Source organism: Rattus norvegicus, chromosome 18, assembly GCF_036323735.1.
Source record: "Rattus norvegicus strain BN/NHsdMcwi chromosome 18, GRCr8, whole genome shotgun sequence".
Classification (NCBI taxonomy): Eukaryota; Metazoa; Chordata; class Mammalia; order Rodentia; family Muridae; genus Rattus; species Rattus norvegicus.
The window spans coordinates 70479680-70500049 of record NC_086036.1 but is presented as its reverse complement, the minus strand read 5'-3'; the positions used below and the strand labels follow the sequence as shown (position 1 = coordinate 70500049).

The 20370-nt window shown below is 48.8% G+C and overlaps 1 protein-coding gene and 1 long non-coding RNA gene across 17 annotated transcripts in view; one reads left to right on the top strand and one right to left on the bottom strand.

Annotated features, from left to right (window-relative positions):
* Myo5b (myosin Vb) overlaps positions 1 to 20370 on the bottom strand; it is a 300202-nt gene that overhangs the window by 113869 nt on the left and 165963 nt on the right. For all 16 annotated transcript variants that reach the window (XM_063277100.1, NM_017083.2, XM_063277099.1 and 13 more), the window contains 5 exons: positions 17948 to 18091; positions 16451 to 16532; positions 10486 to 10593; positions 6991 to 7100; positions 1814 to 2079 (listed from right to left, as the gene is read on the bottom strand). In XM_063277100.1, the coding sequence (XP_063133170.1) occupies positions 1814 to 2079; positions 6991 to 7100; positions 10486 to 10593; positions 16451 to 16532; positions 17948 to 18091 (710 nt within the window). The remainder of the gene's footprint in view (positions 1 to 1813; positions 2080 to 6990; positions 7101 to 10485; positions 10594 to 16450; positions 16533 to 17947; positions 18092 to 20370) is intronic.
* LOC120098280 (uncharacterized) lies at positions 9453 to 19624 on the top strand. Its single transcript, XR_005496437.2, has 3 exons — positions 9453 to 9611; positions 10256 to 10397; positions 19075 to 19624. It is a non-coding gene; the product is annotated as an uncharacterized LOC120098280 (long non-coding RNA).

Genomic DNA, 20370 nt, shown 5'->3' with positions numbered 1-20370 from the left:
AGTTGGGCAGTAAGTTCTCTAAAGAGTGCAGTGTTCTCAGGATGCTACGGCAAAACTGAGCAAAGCAGGTGTCCTGCTGACTACAAGGAGAGAGGCCTGCCCTGAGGAGACACTGAGGGGATGCATCTCCCACTGCTGTCATCCATCTGGCTTCTGTTCACATTTAAACTTTTGTATTTATTTAAATTTATGTATATGAGTGTTTTGGCTGATAGCCACAGAGATCAGAAGGCATTGGGTCCGGTGAAGGCACTGGACCCTATCAAGCTGGAGTTACAGATATGTAAACAACCATATGGGTTCTGGGAGCTGAACCCAGGCCCTCTGCAAAGCAGCATGTGCTCTTAATTACTGAATCATCTCTCCAGCTTTAACACCTTGGGTTTTCTCTCTCACCCTGACTGTCCTGTCCCCACTGCTGGAATGGTTGCCTCTCCTTACTTTCCATGTTCTGCCCTCTTCCATTTTAGTTCATAGCACCTTCGGCAGACAACTTTCCTGGCTGTATGAACGTGCATGAGCTCTGGTTTTAATCTTCGGCATCACCAAGTATCTAAACCCCAGGATGGACCCTTCTACAGGTTCTAAGGCTTCTTGCATTATTACCTTGTGCACAACACTTAACTCTTCAACATGCTCCTTTGCGATCCCAGAAATCCAATTTAGCTCTTTTCTTATGCCCCATGCAGTACGGTCTGACGTGAAAGCCACCACTGAGCCAAGGCATTAGAGGAAGTAAGAGAGCCTGTCTGCACAGGAAGGGGATCCTCCTCTATGCTACCCTCAGAGGCTCCCAACAGTTCCAGCCCACCACGCCGCGCTTCATTCGAGTGTCCCTATTCTTGTAGCGCTGCAATCTATGGGGCTGGGTTGCTATTTTAGGACAGAAGCAGTCCGTCCAGGAGAATGGAACCTATTCTTAGCTCACAGAGGTCAACGCCATTTCAAGAAGAGCAGGAGGGATACAGCCCTGTCCACATAATTTCACGTGAGTGTAGACAGGTCTGAGATAAAGATACCAGCAAGACTGGCTCACAGCCTCCCTTGAAGCCAAGGGAACAGCGGACACGGACTGTGATCTGCAGTCATGCAGCTCTTGGTGGCGGCCTGGCTAGAGAAAGCCAGTCCCCCGATGTCTCTCCATGAGTATTTCCCTCCGAGCTGCATGGCCTCTCCCTGAAGAGATCAGTCATAAATAAAAGCCCGTCACATCCCTCTAGATTCCAAAAGGAAGAGAACCCACACAAAAGCTACCATATAGCACTGGTCTAGGCAGAACTGGGCAGAATTAACATTAAAGCAATTGCCTCGGTTGAGGACAGATCAAGAGGTTGACTGAAATAGAACCTAGCAGGTACAAAGAGTGGCAGAGGCTTCCAGAATGGAGCCCATTTCCTTCTCAGGGTCTGTTTCCTAGTAGTAAAAATGGATGCCGAATCTGACCCTGGTGGTATACAGTGGTTATCTCTGTAACTGGGAAGCTGAGGCAGGAGGATTTCAAGTTTGAAGCCAGTCTAGGCTGCATAGTAAGACTGTGTCTTAAGAATATCAATGTTATAGAGGCTTGCAATAGGGACAATGATATCAGTATTTTCACAGGGAACATTATTCCTTGGGGACTGTCACCTGTATTGTAAAACCACTTGGCATGTCTGGTTTGGAGTTTGGGGTCAACAGCCCCAAATACCTCTATGCCTCATTAATTCTCCTGGCTGAAACCACTGGAATCCATTCAGTCGGTTGTTGGCTCCCAAGTGCCAACAGGACCACTTCTGACCATCAGGTAGAGTGAACACTAGGGGTGCAGGCCTACCCATAAATATCCAGGACCCCGATGAAGGAGTGTTGTTTAAGGGAGGTTTGCAGGGCCTTGTTGATGTGCTCCACAATCCAGGAGAACAGCTGGGCATAGATGTGCTTGGCCAAGGCATTGCGTGCGTTGACCACTTGCTGCAGGGACATGGTCTTGACGTAGGTCTCGGAGGTGGTGACCAGCTTCCGATGACACAGCCAGTGCTCCATCTGACTGTGCTCTATTCCTAGCAGGCGGCAGAAGTTGCTCAGGTGTTCGTCCTGGGGCTGAGGATAGGAAGGCAGGGTCAGGAGGGGAATGGAAGATAGGCTCCTTTGCACTCTTTCCATCCTACCAGAGGCCAAGTGCCTCCCGGCACCCATGGAACCCCTTCTCCGCTCTACCAGCTTAGCCCCACACCCTGTGTCAGGTTAAGTGTAGAGCCTGAGCGGTATTGCTTGAACTCATGCCTGCCAATGACCACGTTACGAAGACTTAAGAAGGTAAAGCACTGGGCACTGCGCTTGTGCCCTTCCTGAACTGCCAGGTATCTGGCAGGAGGGCACAGCACAGGTGCAGGGAACGGTCTATGAACAGACAGCTTAGGAATGCAGAGGCAGTCCAGAGTCAGGAGCCAGAAAGGAGCAGGTGCAAGCTGAGCATGCAGTTGGCGTCTGCAGGGGCACCACTCCCGAACTCGAGCAAACAGTTCCCAGCCTCCCACGCAAAGCCCTTTACATAGAAGCTCTAGGTCTGCCTAGCATCCAGCCACCTCCCCAGGCTTTAGGTTCCTTCTGTGATAGGGACCAGATTGTTGACTGTCTTATAGGTAGGCGGGACATGGGAAGCACCTTGGGGCTTTATGGTCTAGTTCTCGAATCATGTGACTTCAGTGGGCATGCGCAGATGTACTGGGAAGAAGCAAGCCCAAACGCAGCAGACAGCGTCTCTCAACAATGAAAACATGCTAATAGGCTTGACAACACACTTGCCGGCTTCCCAGCGACCACAGAAGGCCTCCTTTGGGTCCTGACTTGTGCTTACCAGCCATACCACCAGGCTTTTGAACTACTAGAAAACTAAAAGTCCCCACAGGGATATACCTCACCTCCATTAAACCAGCTAAGTCTCTTGGGAAATCCCTGCTGCCCATCCAGGAAACCCCACAGAAAACCTCACATCCCTGTGGTTATTCACGCCCTCATCTTGTACTTGGCAACGTGGCTGAGCCAGCTTAATAACTCCGAGGCTAGAAGAGAATCTGTTAGATTCGGAACATGATTTCCTAATGGCTCTTGATGGCTTATGGGTCTGGATTTCTGATGAGACCGCCTGCAGCACTGAAAGGAGGGCTTATTTAATGAAAAAATTAGCATAGACAATGTTCTAACTTCCCCTCTTACATCATATCTGTAGACCATTTGCTCCTTTCCATGTATAGCCAAAGCAAACAATATAAAGTAGGATGTTAGAAAAGAATGCCCCTCCCCCAAGCCTCGAGAACAGCGGGCTCCCCAGACCTGGGCAGGGATACAGCGGGGAGATAGCGCTAACGAGTGTTAAACCAGGTTCAGCACAGCTGGGCTCATGAACACCAAGACAGCAGGTTAAAGAACATTCCCAGACTCATCGGAACGAAGGCTCCTTGTCTCTAGGGAGCTCCTGCCTGGGAGCTGCCATTCTGGTCTATCCTGCATTACTCAGTTGAGGAAAATGAGGCCGAGGAAAACTCCCTGACAGCCCAAGCCAAGCTGCCTGAGTAGGCTGGGCTTGGTATGTAGCGATCTGTCCTTCCCACTCACTAAGCAGATAACGGTGTCATGGCTACTCCTGGCCACCGGTTCCATCCGCAGCCACCCTACCCGAGCCTGCTCCAACATGGCGTTACCATAGAGTTTGGAGCCTGCTTGGCAGGCAACGAGTTCATAGGTGGCGAGTGTCCGACTTGTTCGTCTGACCTACTTTTAGGGATTTCTTAATTGCTAGGCACACACTACAGAGGATCCCCTCACATTTGACTGGTTTTGCTTGCAGCAAACAATGGGCCTGCTCCCTCATGCCCTCTTCTCCCCTCCTTCCTCTTCCTGCTCCTCCCCTCTCTCCTCTCTCTTGCTAGAGTGTGGCAGAGACGCAACCACAGTGAGGGAGCTAACTCTAATAGCCACCAGGGAACAGGTTTCTCGACACCACAGTGGGACTGTGCTCCCACCCACACTCCTGACTGCTGATTAAAGGTACTAACAGAAACCGATTGGACGTCATGCAATTACATTTAAGCATGATTAGATGATGATTGATCCACTAAAATGGTCAGCATTATAGACAGCAGGTTAGTTTTATGGGCCCGCGTTGCCAAATTCAAGGGGAAAATAATGGCCTCTGGTGTCCCAACTAATGGGACAGCGTTTCATCTCTGAGGTAGCCCTGGCAATCATGGAACACATTCCCATGCCTTAATTAAAAGTAAAACACTCAAGAGCAGAGGGCACAGCAAACCCACCGATGGGCCTGAGGCGCATACCGAGGATCCGGCTGGAAGTGGTTCTCAGACTTCTGGAGCTCACACCTGGGCTGAGCACCTGTGACACTGGGTCACTGGGTCGCTGGCAGGTGTATGTGTGTTGGGGGTGGGGAAGGGTGGAAATTCAATTGAGTGAGAGGGATGGTATGGGATAGAACCCTGCCCATGCCTGTCCTGCCCTTCAAGAAAGAGGTTCCTTTCCCTGGGCTTTCTTTAGGTTTATTTGGGCTTTATTAGGTGTTCCTCGGTAGAGGAAAGGGCATGTTCTTAAGGTCCATTATGGCCCAACAGCCAGAATAGTACTGGTTTAGAACTGTATCATCAGCTCCGAGTGAAGGCCTTCATGCAGGGAGGGCCCTGTTCTCCCTCTGCTCACAGTAGAGGAGGAAACGGATGTACCTGGCAACCTTGATGCTGTCATCACTCCCACAGCCTAGACCTTCAACCCATGCTAACAAGCCTCCCCTCTCAGGCCATCTCCGCTGTCACCTCTATCCCCTCTCCATCGTTCTCCCAGTGTGTCCCGATGGTGCCATCTTTGTGCAGACCTCACAATCACATCGTGTATCAAGTAGAATGCAATAGAGGTGGCCCTGCAGTTTAGTGGTGGAGCGGGGAACAGGCACTGAAAACGACGACTCCTCCCCTCCACATGAACGCCCAGGAGTGAAGGACTAAGTCCTAATATCAGAGACACTGTACCTACAAGCCCAAGGCTGGACCTTTCTACAAAGTGGCCATGGTCCTCCAGGGCTGGTGCTCAGGGCTTTGCTTCTGGTACCCAGTGAGCTCTGTCTCATCCACTGTGGCTCTCATATTCATTACCAGTAAAGCCTAGACAGCCTGGATGAATCACCCAGCTACCCATTCTAGAGTGTCTGCTGGGCCCTGCACACTGCAAAGCTGACTAAGAACACAGACTTATTGCCCTAATCAGTTTGCAAGAGGAGGGGAAAGGAGGAGTAAAGGGGAGGAGGGGAGGGAGGGAGGGAGGGAGGGAGAGAAATATTCACACAAGGAATGCAAAATCACTGTGCTAAGACTTGGGAGCAAGAGAGGCTTAGAGTGCTGTAAGAACCTGTGGCAAAGAGGTTTAGTGTGCTGTGGACCCTCAACCTTGATCTCTAGCAATGCACACACTAAAGAAAAAACCAAATAAAGGCTCCATGGCCAGGAGTGTGACTCTGAGACCAGGGGCGAGAACCAGGCAGTGTGTGGCTAGAGAGTAAGGAAATATTGGTCACCCATTCATGTCCCCAGCCTAAGCCAGGAATTTATCAATGCGTGTCCTCCCAATCTCCCCTGTCCCTTGCAGAATAGGGCTGCCCTAAAGATACATGGGATATTTGCTAGGAAGGGGCGTGCATAAGGGAGGCATAAACACTGCACACTTTTCCTCCCTTTTGCAAAGGGACAACTCTTCACCTGCCTCAAATGCTCACTAGGATCAGTTAGGGCTATATTCACCGGGGAGGCTTTGCAATTCCCCACTTGCCGTTAAGGCATCGTGACTGACATCCCCTCTACGCCTGTAGGTTCTGCCCACCCTGCAGCACACCCACGTGCATGGCAACTTGTGAACGTCAGATGCCAGAAACTGCTCTGGGATACTGCAAGCTCCTGAGTCTGTACCTTTCTCAGAAGTACAGGTGGGAACCTCAAAGCTCTCATGTGAGGCTGGAGGGCAGTTTGGGGAGGAGCTCTGTTGAACCCAAAGAGAGTTCCAGTTTTTCCCTCCCTAAAGGTAGGGATATTTTGAACGTCTGCTAATTCTTGTCCTATACAGATGGCAATGAAGGACAAAGGCTGCGGCTTGTGGCTGGAATGGGCACGCCCACATCTGAATTCTCTAGTGATCTCCTTGTCCTTTGTCCCAGAATCTGGTTATTTAAATTCCACATCCGGGGAAGGAAGAATCACATCTAGTACTTCCGTGGAGGATAGCCACAGACAGGCACAGAAGTGAAACCATGACAGATGTCCTATTCAAGACCAGACTGGAGGTTTAGCCCTGGCCAACAGCACTGGGTTTCAGAGAGAACACAGACAGACAGAAACTGCTGCTTACCCTACCAACGTGAGCTCTCCCAGCATCCTCCATTACACGCTGCCACCTTCTGTCTATCACATGTCAACTGCGACACTAGGCTCTGAGAAAGGACCTTTATAAGCCTTTAAGGAACTGTCAGAGCTGGTAGGACCTTGACTGAGATGCCTCACTTAGTATTCTGCCTTCTATGGGGAAAAGGTCATCCAGTGCCGTTCTGTGATGGTTTTTCAGCTAGGATGCAAGCTCTTTAGAAGCAGTCACCGACTATGGTGCCCAACCCTCCATTTGCTTGCTGCAAAGACTTCAACCTCGAGTCCATGTGGTACTCAATAGATTGATGACATGTCATAGAATTCTATGTACCTCAGAGTACTTGGAAAATAAACCCATCAGACAAATTTATTGACTGGCCACTAAATCCCTTGCCCCAGTGATAGAAACTCAAAGGCAGCCGATTTAAAATGAATTGGTTCTTTAAAAAAAAATTATCAGCGAGAAAACAGAAGTCATTACTGCATAGAATAAATAACCCAGGAGTGCCCTCTAAGCACAGGGGCGAACGCCCATGGTATCAGGCGGGAGGATCCGAGTCTCAACTGTGCACGTTTTACCTCTGGTGCCACTTACCGATATGCTGCAGGAGTCCCCATCCCGCTCGGCCTGGATCTCCACACTTCCAAGGTGCAAGATAGAAGCAATTATCTTAAAGATGCTGATTTGATGGGACTCCCGAACTCCTGAAGGGGAAAAAAAAACATGAATGACACTCGACGTCTGTGCTACAACAGGAAGGACCTTTTACCCTTTCGGAGAACTTTAAAAATTGTTTGATTTTCCTTCCTGGGTTAGGGTCAATGATGCCTAAAACCAGTCAAGCCAAGTCATTACCACTCAAAGCACTCGGCAGCAAAGGGGGTCCTGGATTGAAAGGGAAATGTCCTCATTGATTGTCTGGATCACGCCAGATGGGGCACACTGTCATTTTAGCTTCTCTAAGGGTTTGCGGAGGGGTGAGCAGTAGGATTGACTCATTTTGGACTTCATTTCAACCAGAGACTTTATAGATGTTTTTATGAGTTTAATAAGGATGGCCATTTATCTGTAGTTGTTTTTTTCCCCAAACCTAATATCCGGCAAACATCTGTGGCACAAACCCTGAGCCAACGGGAGGTGGGGGGGGGGGAGAACCTTCTACCACACCCCTGGGATTCCTGTTCTAGGCACTGGCCAGCCAGTTGGCTTATGGCTGCTGCCAGCTGAGGGGAGCTGTTCGTCCTCTCTGTATACCCCAACACTGACAGAAACGCACACAGCCCAGACACACCAGGGCCACAAACCTGACCTCCAACTTCGTTATTTGCCTGCTTCAGTTACCCAAAGCATGTCTCCTAAAATTTGGATTTAGTTCAAAGGAATCAGTTCTTTGTACGTTTCGAAGGATTTCAAACTTATTAGAAACGCTGATGGACCGGTATGACGGATGTTAGGAAAGTTGCCTTCTGTTGGAGAAAAGGCTGTAGTACCCAACACTACTCCTCAGCCACTTCTACCTAAGCTACAATAGCCAGTGTGCCTGCATATAAACGGGAGGCAAAGGCAGGGTCTACTAGGACTAAAATGACCCCAGGTAGTCCACAAAGTGGACATCCCAAGCATGAGCTCAGTAAGCCCTCTGTTATCATCATGGGCCCTCGAAACAAGCCATGTTGGACTATCAGAAACAGAAACCAAGCACCCCATGATAAACAAGTGCAAAGAGAAAGTGACCCAATGCAATAGTCAGATCCCTAAACCTAAGGCTGGGGAAAACCATGAAGAGAAAATGGAAAGACTGCAGCAGCCAGAGAAGCAGGGGCCCTGCTACTAGGCACCATGGGGAAGCTGCCCCGTGAATGTCATGCATGTGGTAGCCTGAAGGAGACCTACACAGTGACCATGGTAGTTGGCATGCCAGTGTGAACGGGGACATGTCACGAGGTCCTGTGCTTAGATGACTGGCTACGGGTAACCTATAGCTGCTAAGGAAGGGGAAATCATTTTCTTCAGAGAGGAGCTAGCTCCCCGATGGGTGACCTAATCCAAGCGGTCAGTCTCAACAATGTGCATACAAGCAACATTGGGTGGTCTGAATTCACACATATGTAACAAAAGTAGTTAACAGGGAGACCATAAACTTGACAATGAGTGTTGTGGGAGGGCATGGGATGGGCTCTCGGGGAACAGGAGGAGTAGAAATAATGTAAATACAGAAGTGATTAAGAAATTCTCAAGAAGTTAAACACGTTTTCAGTTAAACCTAAGGAATAAAAGAAGGACCAGCAGCCGATGCCCACAGTGCACAGGGTGTCTGTGTAAACCGTTATCATACTCATGCCCACTTGTTTTATCTGAAGCTACTGGCAGCAGAGATTTGTGGAAGCAACCGAAACCATGGACTTCGCAAGGCCTAAATAGACTCTTGGCTGTCTTGTATTCTAAGATGATGTATTTATAACCTTGGTAATTAAGAAAGAGGACATTTATTTAAAAAGTAGTGAAGAAGGTCTTACTAAAAGAATTCCATAAATGTGATCTGCTTTGAGAACCAAAGTATTTATCTCAGAGCCTGGGAGGTGTCTGCCCCCTCTTACAGGCACCAGCCCCATGGTGAGTGCGTCTCCTGTTGGCAGGCTGGGCAGAACACGCCCTGCTCACCATCAGTCATCCTTCTAAGTCTCCGACTGTGGAGAGCAATAGGGTGTGTGGTGTTGGGGGAAGCGAGACAGGCAGACATCAAAATAATCTATGTCCTTCCTCCCCTCCCTCAGTGAACTGCTCTGTGCTGACTGGCAGGGCGTCACTGAACAGTGGTCCCCTCAGTGATGCAAAGGTAGCAGAAAGGTGGTCCTCACCTTGGTTCTGGTCCCTCCTAAGAATCACCACTCATCTGGGAGCCCAACAACTTCCTTGCTAAGCACGAATTAGGCCTATGGACCCACCACACTCAGTGCAAGCTGGTTTACCCTTGGGCACACTTCCCCCTCCTCCTGGACAGATCTCAAGTTCACCTACAACTCCAGTCCCTCTACCCAACATTCCCTAGGATGTTTGGCCCCTTGCGCTAGCCGTAGCGGTGCTTCCGTTGCCTCTGTGACCTTAGCCCCCAGTCCACTTCAGCCTTTTCCATAGTAATCACTCTCTGCTGCTCTGGTTATAAAGGACTCTCTTCATACTGGAATAACAAGAGTCTTTTCAGCTCCTAGTAATTCGTAAGTGCAAAAGATGAATTCTACTCATGCCTCAGCGACGCAGAGAAGTGACCATAGCCCTTTATCTCCTTCCCCATAGGGACTAGGGTGTGTCCAGTTTGTTCAGGTTTAATTTGGACACTGACAGAACTTGGCTTACATCACGGAACTGAGCAGATGCTGTTCTTAGCAACCTGACAGAGACGCCAGATGCTTCATCTGTGTCCCAGAAAGGGTGGGGAAGATGTAGTTTCCATCCGAGTCACTCTCCGAGTTTCAGACTGCATTATGCTTCCCTTTCCCTGGCTACAAGTACACAGGATTGATTGTTTTATCTTCCCAATCAACAAAGATTTACCTTTCATCTCACAAACCTTTCTCCCCTAAAACAGGCAACGGATAGCTCTACTGAGCCCCTCTGCTATTGAATAGGTCAGAGAGAAGTCCCTGCTTTGAGGATTGCATCACCAATGGCTAGCACACCAGCATTACATGTGCCGCAGGGCTCTGGACCCTGGGGAATGCTTCAGCTCAGATCCTGTGGCTCGTGTACAGGTGGTCTGGCTCAGTGAGAGGGTCTTCACGGGGGTGCACACTGCCTCTGAACTCAGACCACAGCACACAAAGACAGGGATTCATGGGCTTTTCTCCGTGTATTCCAACAGCTAAGCAAGTGATGGGATACTTGGCAATATCTGGCTCAAAAGTTTATTTCTAAGAAAGCTCCAAATTATGAACGTTTAAGCCTGTGGACCAAGAGAGATGGGGTGGAAAGAGACATTCATCAAGGATCAGAGGACTTAACAGGTGAGCCAGTGAGACCTCACCTCGCTCTGCCCCGCCCCCACTCCATGGGGGCCTGTGTACAGGCTACTCTCATTCAGAAGTTCCTTACCAAGGAGTGTGAGGGCTTGTCTTGTCTTCTCAAAGTCCTCTGCATCATCTACACCCTCGATGGTCGTGTTTCCTCCATGGGCGGTGTAGAAAAAGTCCTCTGCACATGCTGTGGGAGGCAGGAAGAAAGGTGTGACATTAGAGAGAGCTTCATTCCTCATCACCTCTGTGGTGATCTCCACCTGGGAGGATGTCTACTCCAGCCCATGCTAGCTCACACCAAATTCTGTTGTTGGCCTGATACATAGTCCTTCAGAATACTTTTTGTCCACAGCGGAAAGGAAAAGAAACTTGTATTATACTCAAAGCGTGTGGCTGTGAGGGAGCCTGGTGTAGCGGGTAGGCATGGGGAGGAGCACTGTGGTAGGCTAACATCAAGAGAAATGTATATACTTTGAATCACACCCTAGAATCTCATACAGCAGCTTTAGGAGATCCTCAGTCAGCAGCCACGTTTGACCAATGAAGGGCAGCGGAGGGTGTCGGTGACTTGGCTTTCTCTATTTTACAAAGTCTTCATTCACAGGAGCTGTTCGGATGTAAGGACAAGGAAGGGCTGATATCCTTACTTGTCCTCTCACCTCTGGGGTTCCCTCTCCCTCAGTCATGCTCTCTGACAGCCTTGACAGCTAATGAGAAGGGAGAGTCAGCCCAGTGTTTTACAACTGTTACAACTGAGAGACCAGCTTAGCAGAGGGCAAATATCCAGCAGGCACCATGCAATGATTGACAGTAATAAAATGTATGGGTGGGGGTGGGGGTACTGAAGGGACAGCTCAGCAGTTGAGAGCGTGCAGTGCTCTCGCAGGGGATACAAGTTTGATACAAAGTATCTGTTTATGCTAGGAGGCTCAAAACCTCCTGTAACGCCAACTTGGGAGAACCAGAAGCCTCTGGCGCTCATGTACACATATCCACACACATACACAATGTTAAAAAAAAAGTATCTTTGGGACATACAAAGTGTGAGGACAGCCAGCTAGTGGCACTGCACACTCTAAGTGTATGGAGCTCGGTTTGGATGGATGCCAAGACTGGCCATGCGCTGCCTCTCCTCATTCCCTGAAACCTCCCCGCTGAATTCTTTTCCTGAGACCTGGGCAAGCAGATGGAATACATATCAGGTAACCACACTCCACGAGCCTTTCAACATCATGCCCTTTGAGGTATCTCCCAAGAGCATCTATGGTCCATTTCCTTTCTCCCTGCTGACGGCCATTGCTGTGGGTCTGACCTTTAGCCACTGTTGTCCAGGCGAATGGTGCAAAAGATTCTAATTGTCTTTGTATTTTGGCTTACATTCTCCCAAACCCAGCCTGCAATGCTGATAACTTCAGCCACATCCCTTTCCTGCTCAAAGCCCTTCAGTCTCACTGCCCTCAAGGCAAGGGTTCCTGTCCTAAGTCTTTGGTGACAGGACCATTCCCACTCCTCTAGATCTGTGGCTTGTTCCTTTTCTGTCTTGTCTTCTACACATGCCAGTCACCTCACAGTCATGCCTCAGCCCTTCCCTTGGTCATGTTGTCAACAGCCCTATGCACCTCTCCGGTCTCTATCCACATCCTGGTGCACCAATGAAACATCAATGTTCCAGGCCATGGTAAATTCAGACAACAGTTCTGCAAATTGCTGTGGGTCTGACCTAAACACAGCCAGGCCCAGCTACAAAGTATCAGAGGTCAACAATGAAGTTCACGTTGACAATACAGACACAAGGATAACAGGCTAGACCAATACTTGAACAGGGATCAAGGGGAATGCAGAGACCATCCACTATGTGCAAAGACTGGTTTCCCGGAGGATTAACTTTACACACTTAAGATCAATGAAGGCCGAGATTCTTGAACTGGAAGAGAAAGGAATTTACCCATTCAAAGGTTCGACAGAAGTAAATTTTATGACTTATGCTCAAAACATATTTAGTGCTTTGGTAGATAATTACTCTATGAGCTGTGTGTGCTGAGCAAGAATCGATGCCAAAGGTTAATAAAGCAAGCCCTGCTCTCACACTGACTTTTCAAAACAGCTTACCTCGCGCCTTTCCCAGTGTTGCCTAAGAAGGCTTACTGCACTTGCTCCCACTTTTCAGCATGTAAACTGAGGACTCCGGCATGCTAAGGGTTTGCACAGGCTTACCACGGATGACCAGGATGGGGAGCTCACTACTTGAACATTCCACTGAAGAGATGATTGATCCTTAGTATCTCGTGACTTCGATTTTTTTTTTTTAAACGTCATTACTGAATGTCAGCCAAGACAGCAGAGTCCCTGGAGACTAAAGGGGGACATCTGGCTTCCACATCGGAGGGAAGGCATGCGTGGCATCTTCTAAAGATCCTTCACTGTCAACAGCTAGGGCTCTACTGCCTGCTGTTCTGAGTCTGACAGAACACCCCCACCTTTCCTGTTCCGTTCTTAGGCCAAGGCTCCGCACTGCAGATGCCACCTGCCAAAGCATCTGACCGCCATCAACAAGGTCGTCTCTTTCCCCTCTGTGTCTACTGGCCCCAATAACACGTTATCACAGGACACACCCTGTTAGTAAGAGACAGGCAAGCTGCATACAGTTACTCCTCCCCTATCTGCCTGGCTGGCTGCAGCTCAGTCCTCCTCCAGTCTGGCCCATGAAGCCAGCACTCTCCTTCCTACCACAATACTCTCTCTCATGCAACTGTGATCCCTCTCTCTCCTCCTTGCCCCCTTCCTCTAAGAATTTCCAAGAATAACTATGCACCACAACGCTATCAACTCGTTTACCAGCAGTCAACAGATCACAGAGACCATTACTCTATGATTGGAGCCCGAAAACAGCAAGGTCAACGCCACAGAGCTTGGACCTCACCCGGGGAAGCTGTACTCTGACTTGTGCAAGGCCACAGCGACTCCTATAAAACTGTATCAATGGGACTGGAGAGATGGCTCTGGAGAGATGGCTCAAAGGTTAGAGCACTGACTCCTCTTCCAGAGGTCCAGCAACCACGTGGTGGCTCACAAAACATCTGGATCTGATGCCCTCTTCTGGTGTGTCTGAAGACAGCTACAGTGTGCTCATATACATAAAGTAAATAAATCTGTTAACACACTCATGAGAGTGGATGGAAAGGGATAGAAACTTGACCGGCACTTATTCCAGAACGAAGTTTTCACAGGACTTGTTTGTGAATTTCCCATGATCACTTTAAACATGAACAAGGGGATGGAGGAAAAACACGGGCTACAAGACACACACCCATGTCCTCAGCCTTCCAACAAATGTTCAAGTTATGCCAGGGCCCAAGACTTGAAGAGATTTTTGTATAATGCCTTTCAGGTTGTGAACAAGAGAAGGATTACAGTGTCTACAGAGTCACTGGAGCTTCAGGCTAGTCCTTCATTTATTTGACTTTCCCAGATGTTATTCAGGGTTATTCAAGAACCAAGCTTCAGGGCTCACAGCCAATCCACCCCAGGCCACAGGGAGCCTCGTAAGACCTTTTCAAAGGCTCTTCATGTCACTCCAGGATGCTCTCCGAGATGTAAGAAATTGACTGAATTGGGTAATTTTCAAGGATTCTGTCAGAAGCTCAGAGAGCCTGCACCTTGCACAAACAGGAAATAAGAAAAAGACATTCTAAACCTCAATGTGATTCATGTAAGTGAAAAAGTTAGACAGCTTTCCTATCAAAGCTCCATTCGGGACGGAGTGGCCAGCCAGATTGATCTTGTCAGTATTTGGTTCTCCATAAAACCACCTTTAGAAGAACAACTTCTGAAGGTTGACCATGAAAACCTTAACCCCCACCTTTAGGAAGACAAGAGAAAAATGACAGTTGTCCGTATCATGGCCACTTATCTGGTCGCTTGTGACTAAGAGCTGGCATTCAACTCAAAAGGCCCCAGGTCAGGCCAGTGCTCAAACAGGGACCACTGAGAACCTGCCCTGACTGGCTGGTAAGCGTGTGCTCCTTGTCCTTGGAAGGATCAGACTTGGCAGCAACTGAACAACAGGACAGACCAGCACAGTGGGTGCCATCCAGTATGTCCTTTCTGGGTTCCAAATAAACTATGACTTTTCTTAGGAGACTTTGCCTGAGACTGTACTTTCCACAACATACTACTTCCCATGGAATACCGGAACCGACAGGATAAGCTTTGGCAGAACCCACAGCTGGGTCATACAATATCACACCAACATGGCCTGAGCTATGGGATATATAAACTAATACTGTAGGAAGTTATCAGGAAGGAAGCAAACCCTGGAACAATGTATGCTTTGAATAAGAGTTGCGCCCAAAGGCAACTAAATATATATTTAGTCACAGGGAGTGGCGGTATTTGAAAGGATTAGAAGGATTGGGAACTGTGGGCTTGTTGGAGGAAGTAATGCTCATCACCTTCCCATGATTTCCCACTTTTCCACTGGGGTTGAGTTTCCAGGTTTCAAAACCCCAAGCCAAGCCCAGTGTCTCTTTCTCAGCTTACAGATCAGGGTGTAGTTCTCAGTTGCTGTTCCAGCACCATGTTTCCCACCATGATAATAATGGACTAAGCCTCTGAACCTGTAAGCAAGCCCTCGATTAAATGTTTTCTTTTAGAAGATTTGTTGCGGCCCTGGTGTCTCTTCACAGTAATAGAACAGTGACTAAGACATCGCTTGATGGATTTTAGCAACTGGGGATGAGCTGGGTCTGGTGTTGGATCCTTAAAATGGCGAAGATTTGGGGACACAACCCCAGCAATCTGTTCAGAGTAGAGCTACAAAGACCAACAAACCTTTGCCAATAAACCAGATCTTCTCAGCGTCTTTTAGCCAGGGCTTTTCCTACACAGACCCACTTCAGATAATAGGCCAAGAATAGGTTCCTGCTCAGCTCCAGGTTGGCCAGCCACTACTCAGGTTCAGAGGTCTCAAAACCAAGACTCTATCCAGCCCCAGACAGATGAGGCAGAGGCTCCAGCCCAAGGAGAGATGCCTGGAATAAAAGCCTGCCTACCATTCTGTCTCCAAATCAATGCCCCAAAGCAGGACGGCTTTGCTAATGCATTCGTGGGGAAAACAAAAGATGGGCCCACTCATTTCATAAGGGACAAGTGAGTCAAGGCATTGGCTATGGAGGTGCTGAGGCACTTTTGGCTGTCCCACTTCCCTCCAGGGTTACTGAATCTTCTCTCAACTTTGACTCTGTGGTGACTTGAGCCTCATCTGTGTGATCTGCAGCCTTTCTCGCCATGGCCAGCACTGTTTGCATCCTTTCTATCTCAACCCTAAGACATGGCTTAACACACTCTGGTCATGGGAAAGTGATAAGCGTTGTATAGATCTCTGAGTCCTCTGAAAGGGACCAATTTCTCATGACGCAGACAGAAGAAAACACATTTTTTTCCCTTAAAGAAAAATCTGTGTATTTATGTTGTATGCATGCACATACAATGTATATCTAGTGTATACATATATGTACACACACATATACTTGTGCAAGTGTGTGTGCATCCACAAAGGCCAAAGTCACATGAGATGACTTCCTTCATTTCTTCGCTCCCCTACTGTTTGACACAGAGCCTCTTACTGAGCTGAGCCCGACTATTCGAGCTAGGCAGACTGGGTCACCATAGAACTTCAGGGTTTCGCTTCTCCATTACCCAGGATGGGAATTACGGATGTGTTCCCACGGCTTCCTGGGTATTCAAATGTAGGTCCTTTTGCTTGTGCGGCAAGCACTTGAATGACTGAACCGTTAGCCCCATACCTGCACTGCTCTGCAAATAACACTTCCATCCCTACAGCTCGTTCCTTGCAGGTATCCTGGAAATTATAGTTAACCTTGCATTACTAACCTGCAGCTAGGTTCTGATGGGACCAGGGTACAGGACCACAGTAAGGGCATAGCTGAGACAAGAACCCACAACCGAGGGCTCTGGGCAGAGGTGTTAGTTGTGTGCCCCAGCAGCTGCCCTTGCAGAGGACCCTGGGTATCTGGGTGACTTACTTAGTGCGAGCTCCTTAAACTCAGGAAGGCTGGCCGCAGCACAGAGCTGGTAAAAGATGTGGTAGTTCCTCTCATCATCCGCCTGGGGAGGAGAAGGAGATCGGTTTTAGGCAGTGGTTCCCAGGATCATCCTCCTTGGTCATTAGGGTTCCAGGCGTGCCATCCAGGTGGCACGAGTCACCTCCCTCGGGTTTTTCCTCCGTGCCCTGGCCACTTGCAATTTCAGCTGACATATTTCCCATTTGCTAGGACAGGGTCTTTTCTTCTCCTGTGAGGACTTTTACATCTTGACTTTTGTGGAGGCAGACATTTCCTTCCCTTTCCGCCAACACCGATAACATGCCACAAATGGTGGGTCCGTCAGCAAACACTGTAATCCTTGCTGCTTGACGGATGCTCTTCAGACCTTTATTTCCCTGTTGGAAGCTCTCTTTCTCCTCTGGGACTTGCAAGTAAGTAAAGCTAAGTTTGCCCACTGTGTTGGGCCAGGCAGCCACGAAGGTCTCTGGGGACTTTCAGTGGGTGCTCATAACTAGAATGATCTTAAATCAGCAGGAAGGGGGTTGGGGAGACGGTGTTCAAATAGTTAGGGGGTCTGGGTAGAAACAGCCATGGAAGGGAAAAGTTCAAGCCATGGTGGATGCAGGCAGCTTGTTGGCCACCTGACAGAGCTTCCTGCCCCTCTGCCTAGTGAAGGAAGGGTCACCCAACCGAGTTGTGAGGGAAGGAGAGCTGGTCTGAAAGGTTATGGAATATTTGTTACCCATTAGCAGGAAGTCATGACTAAGGAACCACTCAGGGGAGTCTGGGGAGTTCCTAAGGACAGCTGGGCCCTGGGGGGCAGGGAAGCCATTGTGCACGAGGAAAAAGAGGCCGCAGACTTGACTCAGGCCACCACTGTCACCGCTGAATTAGGCGACCTCAGTCCAGTGAGGAGAGGGCAAAGCTGCTGCAGGAGAATGATGGGTGAAGTTGCAGGTAGCACTGACCATTGCCAGGAACAGGAAGGAAGGGGTGAGGCAGAGGCCAGGGATGGTTGAGCAGGAGGAAGAGGAGGGTCGGTGCAGAAAAACCAATGACCATGATGGGGAAGAAATGTGTGTGTGTGTGTGTGTGAACGTGTGTGCACATATGTGTATGCATGTGTTTTATTTCAGCATATATACCTATCTATCTTGTCATATACATATTTTTGACCCACCAAACAAGCAGGTTCCCCCCGAAAGCTGAAACCCAGGCTGCCTATAACATTCTCAAACAGTAAGACTAAAGCCAACTGCCCTTTCTTTAGCCCTGGATCTAGTGACAGGCAAAGCAATACTGTGTAAAAGATTTATGGAGACCCGAGTCTTAGTCCACATGAGTATTTACTCCGGAAGAGAAGAAAAGAGAACAAGAACATTGATCCCAGGCTAAAAGACGGGCTTCTCTGTGAGCACAGGGAGCGGGCGAGCAACAACGGAGCTGAAATACAAACGACCAAGTCCTGCCACTCACCTGAAAGACCACCCTGGACTTCTCCAGCAAATAGGTCCTCATGTTGGCCCCGATGATGTGGTACTTTTTATCAAAGCCGATCTCAATGTACTTCCCAAATCGGCTGCTATTGTCGTTGCGAGTTGTCTTGGCATTCCCGATGGCCTGGATTAACAGACAATACGAATGTACAAAGAGTGAGGGCGAGCACTGGGAGGCAGCTCAGTGAGTAAAGTACACAGGCAGCTCCCATCCGCCCCAGTGGCCCATGGGCTTCTTGACTGTAGGCCTGTGGTAGCATGGAATCCCTTCTCTCCTTCCGTACACCCCTCTGCTATTGTGAAGACAAAAGGCTGGGTGAGAAGCTCTGTTAGGTTTACTTAAAACAAAACCAAAAAAAAAAAAAAAAAAAAACCCCTCTGATTTTCAGACCCCTTTATGATTATTGGCCACACTTAAGAGCCAGTTGTTGAGCAGAAGAATACTTAATGCAGACAGCCAAGTAGGGGATAGTCTAACCTGCCATTCCTTTCCTCCTCTTCCTCTTTCCTGTCTAGAAAATACGTGACAACTAACCCAGTCACCCTGGGCCCATGAAGCAAAGGCCCAGAATCATCAGGTGGCTCTGATGTTCTGGAGCCACCAAACCAGCTCCCGCTTGTGCCCACAGTTCTGAGGAAGAATGTCACCGGCTGTGACTAACCTATGTCCGTCCCTCATGCAATCCAGCGGCCAAATGTCCCCCTGCCCCCACACACAGGTGGATGGCACTTTCTGGAAAGGCCACCAAATGACATGACCACCCACTAGGACCAGGAAGTCACCCATACTAGGGGTCATTTCCTAACACAGTAAGACCACAGATTCAACAGTACAAATATTTTTATTTTTGAGATGAGGTCTCTACATAGCCCCAGCTGGCCTGGAACTTGCTATTGTAGGCCAGTCTGGCCTCTGACACATAGCAGCCCTCCTGAGTTCTGGAATTAAAGTTGTGTGCCATCACGACCGACCCATATTATTCTTTAAAACCAGTCATTAGATAACTGGTGTCCTGTAATGGTTTGGTTTCTGTGAGTCACACAACTAACGCACCAATAATGAATTTTCCTTATTTTAATCTTTTGTTTATTCACTTTTTTTTTTAGGTAGTGAAAACACTTGGAAAATCCCACTGCAACTTTTTTGTGGCCTAGAAAATATGAAGTGCCAAGAGGTTGAAAGAAAGATCCAAACCCACCCTCTAGTCCAGTCCAGCCAAGTCCAACCAACAGTCCGAGTTCTTCTATCTGCTAGTTTCAAATACTAGCTGGCCTCTGAGCTGGAGGCTCCTCTCTACTGCTTTCCAGACCCGAGAGTGACTTCTAACACTCACACTTCGTGAGGACAACTGGCACTGCTCCTGCCCTGGCGGTGAGCAAAGCGAAGCCGCATTCCTTTGTCTTTGCTGGGGAAGTGGTTCTGCCAGCGCTGGTCTATCCATGTACACCCCCAGAGTTTTCAAAGTGATGTCCCATGACTAAGCACCTTTGATTTCTCTCTGTCCTACTGCATGGACCTGGCCCACATCACCACCGTCTCTGACCTAGATAATGTCAACTTGCCTCTGCCTCTATACATTTCCTACGCCTGACCTTGCATCCTGCAGTCAATATTCCTCTTGATTAATAGAACAATTCGTGAAAAATGTGAACCTGATTGAACTCTTGGTGTGAAATGCTTCAGTGGCTTCTACTCCCCTTTAAGTTTTAGAACCTCAGGATGGCCGCATACCCCATAGCAGCAGCCCACCAGCCTAGTACTTGGTCCTCAGCTCTAAAAACCAGAACACGTTCTCCAACAGCCCTGTTAGCTCTCCACGGTCACACAAGACTCACCCACATTGTTTCCTTTGTTGGGACTCTCTTCCTACAGCTCCCCAGGCCTACCAGCCCTTCTTGTTCAAATCCAAACCTGAGGGCAGGCAGACAACCCTTCTCTGATGCCACAGGCCGGAAGAAATCCCCTACCATGCATCTTCCTGGGCCCTGCACACACCCTGCCATTCCTCCAGCAAAGGATGGGTATACAGTTACACTGGTGGGCTTCTAAGTCAACAGCTCAAATGACCCTTAAGCTCCACGGGACAGTGGCAGACCGTCACACTTCAGTAAGGCAGCTCCGTTTTAAAGATGGAAAAGTGGACGGTACTCTGTAATGTCGGCAAAAGTTAGACTTTCCCAGGTCTCCAACACGAGGCCCTGGGCTGTTTATTGTGTCAGTTAAAGTGGACAAGGGCTCTGAGAGACGGCCATCAATTCCACCTACTTACAGGGATACAGACAGGCTTGTGAAGGGCAAGTAATTTGCCCAAGGTCATGTGACTAGGAAGCAGTCAAGATTTAAATTCATCTGGGTTCTCAAGTCTAGATTCAGATTATTTGGAAAGAGGGGAGGAAGGTATC